This window comes from Palaemon carinicauda, chromosome 1 (genome assembly GCF_036898095.1).
Source record: "Palaemon carinicauda isolate YSFRI2023 chromosome 1, ASM3689809v2, whole genome shotgun sequence".
NCBI classification, from domain to species: Eukaryota; Metazoa; Arthropoda; class Malacostraca; order Decapoda; family Palaemonidae; genus Palaemon; species Palaemon carinicauda.
This window is the reverse complement of record NC_090725.1, coordinates 283,798,395-283,809,712: the sequence shown is the minus strand read 5'-3', so window position 1 is coordinate 283,809,712 and position 11,318 is coordinate 283,798,395. Positions and strand designations below refer to the sequence as shown.

General features: G+C 43.4%; 1 protein-coding gene across 1 annotated transcript in view; it reads left to right on the top strand.

Moving 5' to 3' along the window:
* Positions 1-1,627: 1,627 nt before the first annotated feature.
* The window catches only part of LOC137657314 (uncharacterized), a 36,878-nt gene continuing 27,187 nt past the window's right edge, over positions 1,628-11,318 (top strand). The window contains exons 1-3 of the mRNA XM_068391650.1: positions 1,628-1,881; positions 9,171-9,299; positions 9,793-9,953. Of these exons, the coding sequence (XP_068247751.1) occupies positions 1,684-1,881; positions 9,171-9,299; positions 9,793-9,953 (488 nt within the window). The 5' untranslated portion in view covers positions 1,628-1,683. The remainder of the gene's footprint in view (positions 1,882-9,170; positions 9,300-9,792; positions 9,954-11,318) is intronic.

Sequence of the window (11,318 nt, the reverse complement as noted above, 5' to 3'; positions counted from 1 at the left end):
CATTTATTATTATTGTAACTATCACAAGCTAAGCTATAACTCTAGTTGTTAGATTACAAGCCCAAGGGTCACAATAGGGAAAGCAGCTCTCTGCAGAAAAGAAACAGAAATGTAAAGAAAAAAGTGTAAAGAAGAATAAAACAAAATATAAGATTAAGAGTATCTAGTTTTGGTGCGCAAAATTCTTTTTAAGCAGTCCAATGGACTCATATAAATAATAATTGAAATGATTAAATTTATTTGTTTTATCAAATAAAACGGTCTTTCCAGCTTTGCCAAAGTTATCCTATTCATATTAAATGATATAGTGTGGGCACGCGTTGAGGATGTATGGTAGGTAGGTCTTGGGAGGAACCTGTTAGGATGGAAGATCGAGAGGGAGGCAGAGAATTATATGGCGAGATAAGGTGATGAAGGATAAGGAAAATAGAGGTTTTATGGATGAGGATGCCTTTGATAGAAGGCATTGAAGAGGTTGCATCAGACTATCGACCCTTTAATGTAAGGATAACAGTGGGAAAGAAGAAGAAACAGTTGTGACATGAATACTATCAATATAGCACAGTATTGTTCTCCTAAATTTGTTTATCCACCAAGACTGGTCATGAATTTATAATACTAATAATGATAATAATAATAATAATAATAATGATAATAATAACAACAACAACAATAATAATAATAATAATAATAATAATAATAATAATAATAATAATAATACAGAAACCCTTAAACTTAAGGGATGAATTATAAGAAATTGTTCTTAGCGTTAAGAAAAACTTATGTTCAAGTATAAATGATAAGATACGGTCATCAAATGGTTTCTCAAATGAGGCACTCATCTGAGCTCCTTCTTTCAAATTTTGAGAAACCAATAGTTTTGAAACGAGATGGCATTCTTAGGGCAAAGGAAATGGCAGTGTATATTAGGACTGGGTGTCCTGCTTCTCGTAAGTCCTGCTTTGAATGTAGATGCCATGAGATTCAGGTAACTAAAGTGTGTGGCACACATAACTTTTATTTGTATTCATCTATCAGATTCCAGACATGGATAATTTTACTTCGATTGTCTTGCCATTATAGCCAAGAAACAGCCAAAGACGGTAGAATTTTCTAGTTGGTGAAATGGCAGAATTGGGAAAAAAATATCAGTACTATTCCATTAAAATGGGGATAATTTTGTTTTTGTAGTACAAAAGAGTGGGGCAAACGTGAACAAAGCGGGACAAAACTCACAAAAGTTAAAAAAGTGGGACATTTTGCTAACTTTAAAAAAGCGGGACATGTGTTGAGAAAGCGGGACTCTGGTCACATTAATTATTCCTTACAAATGTTAAGAGTATCTGCTGCTTCACGTTTTGCTTCCATTTTGTTCTCAATAACAAAAAATGGAGTATTTGGGTAGTTTTATTATTACGACTAAGATTAACGAATCTATGATAGTAAAAAGAGGCATATTACTATTGTTAATATTAGGCCAGACTTATGTCCTAATGGCAGCATAAATCTAACAGCAATAGCAGGTCATTTCACCAGATCTATCTATCGCCTTTTTTAAACCAAATTTAAACCACCCAACAACGGTAACAAGCAACATACCAGGTGTAGCAGTAACGGAAGAAGCATGATGGTATTGTCCCCAACCAATTCGTTTGTAACCAGTTCATTCAGTTGGCCTTAAAAATGGGGAAGAAGGATGACGTGATTTTCCTCTGTGACTCTCAGTATAATAACAAGGATCCAGGATGGTATGGGGAAAGAAGAATTGTGTATCTGAAGGAGAAAGAAAAGCCCATTATCGTGTTAACCGTGTTTTTCGTGGTTCTATTAGCTTTTATTTTTTTCTATCCTGACTCCATTCTTAGTTTCCAAAGATCGTTGGTAAGTACTTATTATTTTAGTATTTTAGTGGCTAGTGTATCTACTCCTCACTTCGATTATGTCTTTTGTGTAGACGGTTTTAGTTTCAAGTGTTTTTTATATAAAATGCATGATATAGCCTAGTAGGAGGTATCCCAGGATTTTGAAGCGAGAAAGATATAAAATGCAGGCTTAAATCGTAGTGTTTTAACGCTCAAGAGGTGAACAAGGACGGAATTGGCTGGTAATGTTTTAAGCAATGAAGGAGGATTGAGCATATTCATTATAAAACGTAACTTGACTTACTGGGCTAAGAGCGAAGGTGAATGACTTTGAGGGTGCGGATAATATTAGTGACTGAATTTTGGGTTGTAGATAAAGGTGACTGGCTTTGTGGGTGTGGATAAATAGGACACACGTTGGGAATCTGGATAAAGGTGACTATTTTTGTGGGTATGGATAAAGGAGACTGATTTTTGGGGCATGGATAAAGGTGACTGACATCGACGGTGCTGATTGAAGTAAGACTTTGCGGGTGCAGATAAAGGTGACCGACTTTTGGGGATGCAAATGAGGTGACTGACATTGAGGGTGCAGATAAAGGTGACTGACATTGAGGGTGCAGATAAAGGTGACTGACATTGGGGGTGCGGATAAAGGTGACTAACATTGAGGGTGCAGATAAAGGTGACTGACGTTGACGGTGTGGATAAAGGTGACTGACGTTGACGGTGTGGATAAAGGTGACTGACATTGACGGTGTGGATAAAGGTGACTGACATTGTGGGTGCGGATAAAGGTGACTGACATTGGGGGTGCGGATAAAGGTGACTGACATTGGGGGTGCGGATAAAGGTGACTGACATTGGGGTGTGGATAAAGGTGACTGACATTGGGGTGTGGATAAAGGTGACTGACTTTGGGGGTGTGGATAAAGGTGACTGACTTTGGGGGTGTGGATAAAGGTGACTGACTTTGGGGGTGCGGATAAAGGTGACTGACTTTGGGGGTACATATATAGGTGACTGACCTGAGGGGGTGTGGATAAAGGTGACTTGACTTTGGGGGTGTGGATAAAGGTGACTGACTTTGGAGGTGCGTATAAGTGACTGACATTGGGGGTGTGGATAAAGGTGACTGACATTGGGGGTGTGGATAAAGGTGACTGACATTGGGGGTGTGGATAAAGGTGACTGACATTGGGGGTGTGGATAAAGGTGACTGACATTGGGGGTGTAGATAAAGGTGACTGACATTGGGGGTGTAGATAAAGGTGACTGACTTTGGGGGTGCGGATAAAGGTGGCTGACTTTGTGGGTACATATAAAGGTGACTGACTTTGGGGGTATGGATAAAGGTGACTGACTTTGTTGGTGCGGATAAAGGTGACTGACTTTGGGGGTGCGTATAAGTGTCTGACTTTGGGGGTGCGTATAAGTGTCTGACATTGAGGGTGCAGATAAAAGTGACTGACATTGGGGGTGCGGATAAAGGTGACTGACATTAGGGGCGCGGTTAAAGGTGACTGACATTGGGGGTACGGTTAAAGGTGACTGACATTGGGGGTACGGTTAAAGGTGACAGACATTAGGGGTGTGGTTAAAGGCCACTGACATTGGGGGTGCAGATAAAGGTGACTGACATTGGGGGTGCGGATAAAGGTGACCGGCATTGAGGGTACGTATAAAGGTGACTGACTTTGGGGGTGCGGATAAAGGTGACTGACATTGGGAGTGCGGATAAAGGTGACTGGCATTGGGGATGTGGATAAAGGTGACTGGCATTGGGGGTGTGGATAAAGGTGACTGACATTGTGGTGCGGATAAAGGTGACTGACATTGTGGTGCGGATAAAGGTGACTGACATTGGGGGTGCGGATAAAGGTGACTGACATTGGGGGTGCGGATAAAGGTGACTGACGTTGGGGGTGCGGATAAAGGCGACTGACATTAGGGGTGCAGATAAAGGTAACTGACATCCGGGGTGCGGATAAAAGTTACTAACTTAGGGGGTGCGTATAAAGGTAACTGACTTTGGGGTTGCATGTAAAGGTGACTGACTTTGGGGTTATGTATAAAAGTGACGGCCTTTGGGGGTATGTATAAAGGTGACTGACATTGAGGGTGCGGATAGAGGTGACTGACATTATGGGTGCGGATAGAGGTGACTGACATTATGGGTGCGGATAAAGGTGACTGAATTTTGGGGGTGCAGATAAAGGTGACGGTCTTTTGGGGTGCGGATAAAGGTGACTGACTTTGAGGGTGCGTATAAAGGTGACCGACTTTTGTGATACATATAGAAGTGACTGACATTGGGGGTGCAGATAAAGGTGACTAACATTGAGGGTGTGGATAAAGGTTACTGGCATTGAGGATGCGGATAAAGGTGACTGACATTTGTGGTGTGGATAAAGGTGACTGACATTGGGTGTGCAGATAAAGGTGACTAACATTGAGGGTGTGGATAAAAGTGACTGGTATTGAAGATGTGGATAAAGGTGACTGACATTTGTGGTGTGGATAAAGGTGACTGACATTGGAGGTGCGGATAAAGGTGACTGACATTGGGGGTTCGGGTAAAGGTGACTGACATTGGGGGTGCAGATAAAGGTGACAGAATTTTGGGGGTGCGGATAAAGGTGACAGAATTTTGGGGGTGCGGATAAAGGTGACTGACTGTGAGGGTGCGTATAAAGGTGACCGACTTTTGTGATACATATAGAGGTGACTGACATTGGGGGTGCAGATAAAGGTGACTAACATTGAGGGTGTGGATAAAGGTTACTGGCATTGAGGATGCGGATAAAGGTGACTGACATTTGTGGTGTGGATGAAGGTGACTGACATTGGGGGTGCGGATGAAGGTGACTGACATTGGGGCTGCGGAAAAAGGTAACTGACATTGGGGGTGCATATAAAGGTAACTGACTTTCGGGGATGCTTATGAAGGTGACTGACTTTGGGGGTAAGTATAAAGGTGACTGACTGTGAGGGTATGGACAAATGCGACTGACTGTGAGGGTGCGGACAAATACGACTGACTGTGAGGATGCAGACAAATGCGACTGACTGTGAGGATGCGGACAAATGCGACTGACTGTGAGGATGCGGACAAATGCGACTGACTGTGAGGATGCGGACAAATGCGACTGACTGTGAGGATGCGGACAAATGCGACTGACTGTGAGGATGCGGACAAATGCGACTGACTGTGAGGATGCGGACAAATGCGACTGACTGTGAGGATGCGGACAAATGCGACTGACTGTGAGGATGCGGACAAATGCGACTGACTGTGAGGATGCGGACAAATGCGACTGACTGTGAGGATGCGGACAAATGCGACTGACTGTGAGGATGCGGACAAATGCGACTGACTGTGAGGATACGGACAAATGCGACAGACTGTGAGGATGCGGAAGGACTGGGCTTGGTGTGGGTAAAGGGGAAGGACTGGGCTTGGTGTGGGTAAAGGGGAAGGACTGGGCTTGGTGTGGGTAAAGGGGAAGGACTGGGCTTGGTGTGGGTAAAGGAGAAGAACTGGGCTTGGTGTGGGTAAAGGGGAAGGACTGGGCTTGGTGTGGGGAAAGGGGAAGGACTAGGCTTGGTGTTGGGAAAGGGGAAGGACTGGGTTTGGTGTGGGTTAAGGGGAAGGACTGGGCTTGGTGTGAGTAAAGGGGAAGGACTGGGCTTGGTGTGGTTAAAGGGGAAGGACTGGGCTTGTTGTGTGTAAAGGGGAAGGACTGGGCTTGGTGTGGGTAAAGGGGAAGGACTGGGCTTGGTGTGGGTAAAGGGGAAGGACTGGGCTTGGTGTGGGTAAAGGGGAAGGACTGGGCTTGGTGTGGGTAAAGGGGAAGGGCTGGGCTTGGTGTGGGGAAAGGGGAAGGGCTGGGCTTGGTGCAGGTAAAGGTGAAGGACTGGGCTTGGTGCGGATAAAGGTAAAGGACTGGGCTTGGTGCGGGGAAAGGGGAAGGACTGTGACTTAGTATGGGTAGAGGTGAGGGACTGGTCATGGTATGGGTAGAGGTGAAGGACCGGGCCTGGTGTGGGTAAAGGGGAAAGTCTGGGCTTGGCATGGGTGAAGAGGAAGGACTGGGCTTGGCGTGGGTGAAGGGGAAGAACTGAGTTTGATGTGGGTAGAGGGGAAGGACTAGGCTTGGTGTGGGTAAAGGGGAAGGACTGGGCTTGGTGTGGGTAAAGGGGAAGGACTGGGCTTGTTGTGGGTAGAGTTGAAGGACTGGGCTTGGTGTGGGTAAAGGGGAAGGACTGGGCTTGGTGTGGGTAAAGGGGAAGGACTGGGCTTGGTGCAAGTAAAGGGGAAGGACTGGGCTTGGTGCAGGTAAAGGGGAAGGACTGGGCTTGGTGTGGGTAGAGGTGAAGGACTGGGCTTGGTGTGGGTAAAGGTGAAGGACTGGGCTTGGTGTGGGGAAAGGGGAAGGACTGGGCTTGGTGTGGGGAAAGGGGAAGGACTGGGCTTGGTGTGGGGAAAGGGGAAGGACTGGGTTTGGTGTAGGGAAAGGGGAAGGACTGGGCTTGGTGTGGATAAAGGGGAAGGGCTGGGCTTGGTGTGGGTAAAGGGGAAGGACTGGGCTTGGTGTGGGTAAAGGGGAAGGACTGGGCTTGGTGTGGGTAAAGGAGAAGAACTGGGCTTGGTGTGGGTAGAGGTGAAGGACTGGACTTGGTGTGGGTAAAGGGGAAGGACTGGGCTTGGTGTGGGTAAAGGAGAAGAACTGGGCTTGGTGTGGGTAGAGGTGAAAGACTGGACTTGGTATGGGTAAAGGGGAAGGTCTGGGCTTGGCGTGGGTGAAGGGGAAGGACTGGACTTGGCGTGGGTGAAGGGGAAGGACTGGGCTTGGCGTAGATAAAGGGGAAGGACTGGGCTTGGCGTGGGTGAAGGGGAAGAACTGAGTTTGATGTGGGTAGAGGTGAAGGACTGGGCTTGGTGTGGGTAAAGGGGAAGGACTGGGCTTGTTGTGGGTAGAGTTGAAGGACTGGACTTAGTGAGGGTAGAGGTGAAGGACTGGGCTTGGTGTGGGTAAAGGGGAAGGACTGGGCCTGGTTTGGGTAAAGGGGAAGGACTGGGATTGGTGTGGGTAGAAGTGAAGGACTGGGCTTGGTGTGGGTAAAGGGAAGGACTGTTTGGTGTGGGTAAAGGTGAAGGACTGGGCTTGGTGTGGGTAAAGGGAAGGACTGGGCTTGGTGTGGGTAAAGGAGAAGAACTGGGCTTGGTGTGGGGAAAGGGGAAGGACTGGGCTTGGTGTGGGGAAAGGGGAAGGACTGGGTTTGGTGTGGGTTAAGGGGAAAGACTGGGCTTGTTGTGGGTAGAGTTGAAGGACTGGGCTTGTTGTGGGTGAAGGACTGGGCTTGGTGCGGGTAGAGGTGAGGGACTGGACTTGGTATGGGTAGAGGTAAAGGACTGGGCTTGGTGTGGGTAAAGGGGAACGTCTGGGCTTGGCGTAGGTAAAGGGGAAGGACTGGGCTTGGCATGGGTGAAGGACTGGGCCTGGTGTGGGTAGAGGTGAAGGACCGGGCTTGGTGTGGGTAGAGGTGAAGGACCGGGCCGGGCTTAGTAGGGCTAGAGGTGAAGGGACTGGGCTTAGTAGTTGTAGTGAAGGATTGGGGTGGTGGATGCGGATAAAGTTGACAGATTTTGCGGTTATGGGTATGTCTAGGAACAAATAACAAATTTAAAGTCATGCATTTTTCCCAACTACAAACCAGGGTCTTTTAAGTTACTATCTGCTCCAAGCCCTACTCAAGTCCTAAGTTAAGGTCAAAGTGAGAGTTGCTAAACCTGGTGAGCAGATGGGGCTTACCCTGCACTTTGCAGTTACCTCGTTAAAAGTTTAAACGGCTGTTTCCTACTTCACTGAATTTGTAATGTTATTGAAGGACCTTGGTTTGAATAGTTATGAAAAATACACATTACTTTTTAACATTTTGATATTGTGCTCTGCAGGAATTCCATGAACAGTTGATGTGTCCTTTACTCGTGGTGTTTAGAGATAACACGGGTAGACACACTATCTCTGCCAATGGATAAAGCATATGTATGTCTGTTTAGTTATCAGCTAAGTACATTTCAGGTAGGTCTCCAGTGGCAATTTGCAGGGAGGGCTTCCTTTTCTACTAACTCTCCTACTTCTGACGAGAGCTCCACCTCTCTTTTCTGTGAAAAGCTATCACTCAGCCTTGAACCAGGTTCTATACTGAAGGGAATGAATTTTCCTTGCTTGTTATTCACGCCACCGATGCCCAACCTCTGGGACATGACCTCATCCTTAGGGTTCTAGTTCTAGCCCTGGAAAATATTACTTACAGAGATCCTAACCTCAACACTGCATATGCTTCCCATAATGTGATGGAAGAGAGTAGCGAGTTTGACTCTTATAAGGTCAGCCCCATGGAGGGCTGGAGTTTCTCTTTATTTTTGTATAGGATTTGTAGCAAAGATGCAGAACCAATTAGTTCATGGCCCCAAGTTAGAGATATTCTCAATACCCTGTGCCCAAGATTCCATTGTTTGGGGTCATGATGGGATACATCTTTCCAGTGAGAGCATCACGGTACTATTTGAAGAGGACTAGCCATCTCATACCACTTTAGTAGACTCAGCACTACTAGAAAATGGGATAATTATTTTAAGAACTCACGTTCTTTATGCGTTTGTGAGACTATAGTGCTAAAGCGCATCATCCAACGAGAGAAAAATATCTAGATTAGGTTTAAGACCTCACGAAGTCGGGCCATCACTCCATCCAGAACCTACCAGTTTCGTTGTTACTGATAGGAGGCGTCTAGGGACAAAAATCTGCTTTCACAACCTACTACTTATGGGAGGTGGTTTCTCAAATTCTGTAGTTCTATCAGCCCCCTTTTTGGAAAAACAAAAATCTTATATGGTAGATAAAATAACACTCGACTTCCTTCCTCCCTTCCTTATTGTCCGGTAGCCAAAACAGCTACGTATCCGATTAGATGACAGATGATGGCAAGCTTCATTGTAGTATGGTTTCTTAAAAACTGTGAAGATGCTCCCCGCCTCTTTCTTTTTAACAATGGGAAGGATGTATGTACTATCAAACCTCTCAACTTTTGTTTGTCTTGGAGAAGGGACTTTCAACAATGTCATATCCAAAGAGAAGAGATATTTGTCTAGCCTAAGTAATTTGTTCCTATTTTCAGTTTTTTTTCTTTTCATGAAAAGAGTACCAAAATTATATACAAAGTTTAGTTTAAAACTCTTCAATAGCTGTACTAATTGTATTGTATTTTATCTTTTCTTATATGCATTTTTCTTCTTTTCAGGGCAATTCGGAAAGAGAAACTTACGCTAGATTACAAAATACTCCAATTTATTTGAAGACTAAGACCAATCTTGTTCTCTCCTCAAAGACGGAAAATGAAATACTAAGTTACGACTCCACTGAAGAACCTGTACGTCTAATTAAAAAAAAGAATTTACTCATTGAATTCTAAATGTATTTTCGTTTTTTTTTAACAGGGACATAAGATTAAAATACTTGACTAAGAATTACTATTTCGTGCATATAATCTAAGTTAGGGCACAGTATCAAATATTGATTAAGGCTTGAATAATTCAGCATATTCCCTTCCCTAAACAGCTGAATAACCTTGTTTCACTACTTTTATATTGTAATTCTGACATCTAGTAGGAAATACAATATCCCTAGGGCTTTGAATAGGCACATTAAGTAGACTCTACCAGCAAGCAATTGTATTTACTTTACTGGGAAGAATCTGTTCCACCCAAGACCTTTTTAGCTTGCAGTAGAATGACCTTGATCCTGGTTTCTAATCTCTCCTCTTGGAACACTATTTAGCCCTAAGTTCCCCCAGTCTTCACTTTCTCTCCTTTTTTTCTGATTATATGGAATTAAAGATTAAATATATATTTCATAACCTCCAGATTCCTGTTAGTGTGAGTACACCCGCTGATGCTGAAGATTTCCTAGACTATGCTGATGAAGTAGAGGGTTTAAGGAGTCACGTTGGAGATAAGGTGCCCCATCCGGACTCTGTGGCCTTCATATTACCTTTGAGAGACCATGTAGGCAATCTTGGAGTCAGGTTAGTTCGTGAGATTGGTATGTTAACATTAGAAAAGTCCAGTCTCAAAATATGTATAATGGTTTACTCTAAACAGGGTATTTCATGCAATGGTTGTTATTTGCAGTGCAGTGGTAGCTTAGAATAGTGATTATTATTAATCTTATGCTAAATCCTTTACCGGAAAGATAGATGAACACCATTAACTAGTTTATACTTTACGTGTGTTTTTCTTGTGCATAAAACGCTTTTAATAACTGTAGAATACTGTTCTAGTTATAGTTACATCAGTTCTGAAAGGGACTTTCGATTACCTGGACTTTTCATACAGACCCACTTCGAATTTTCCATGTCTAAAGTGCTTATAATATGTACTTTTTTAAGTTAGACACTTGGAAAGAGTCAAAGCATTGCCAGATAACCAATCAGCATACAGTTATAGTCTACGGAGACAGCTGTAGATTTTATAAATTATCTGCTAATGGACGAGGACGTAGGTGACATCCTGAATTTATTAGACACAGTTCCAATAAACTAGGTTTCTATTAAATGATTTACGACCCATTGGTATTAATGATGAAGCCTTTGATTATGTTAAAGTTTACTAATTGGTTGACGGAATCTGCGTACTTTTTGGATATTCTTAAATATATGAACAGTTAAGAAGAGGGGTGTCCCTATGAACAGTTAAGAGGGGTGCCCCCAGGGAATTCTAGGACCAATCCTATTTTTTGTTTATGCTATTGGTCTATCAGAAGTATTAGGGACAAGAAGTAAAGTTCAAGCTATTTGTGGATGATTCACTATTTTACTTCATAATGGTATTAAATGGTAACTTGCAGCCGTCGATTTAAACAATGTTCTTACTAGCGTTAGGGTATAGATGTCATTTAAACAAAACTCTAAACAATTTCATGGCAGTTTGGTCCCGCTAACTGGTTAAGTCCATAACCTATGTGTGTTGCTGGACTGTAAATGGACTGTCATTTCTGGGCCTAATTGAATAATTTAAGGAGAATCCTTGGCTGTCATCTCGGAAACATTGCTTTCCTAAGCAAATATCTGGATGAACGTTTGTCAAGACACTTAGTATTCATTACTAGAATTAATTACTGCAATTGTCTTATTAAATCTTCCCAAAGCACACCTTAAATACAAAACGATAAACAGAGGAATAAGATTGGTAAAGGGTTCCAATATGAACCATTTACATATAGTTTAATCGTGTGGATATTAAAGTAAAAAAGGTTCTAATATGAACCATTTACATATAGATTAATCATGTGGACATTAAAGTAAAAATGGTTCTAATATTAACCATTTACATATAGCTTAATCATGTGGATATTAAAGTAAAAAAGGTTCTAATATGAACCATTTACATAT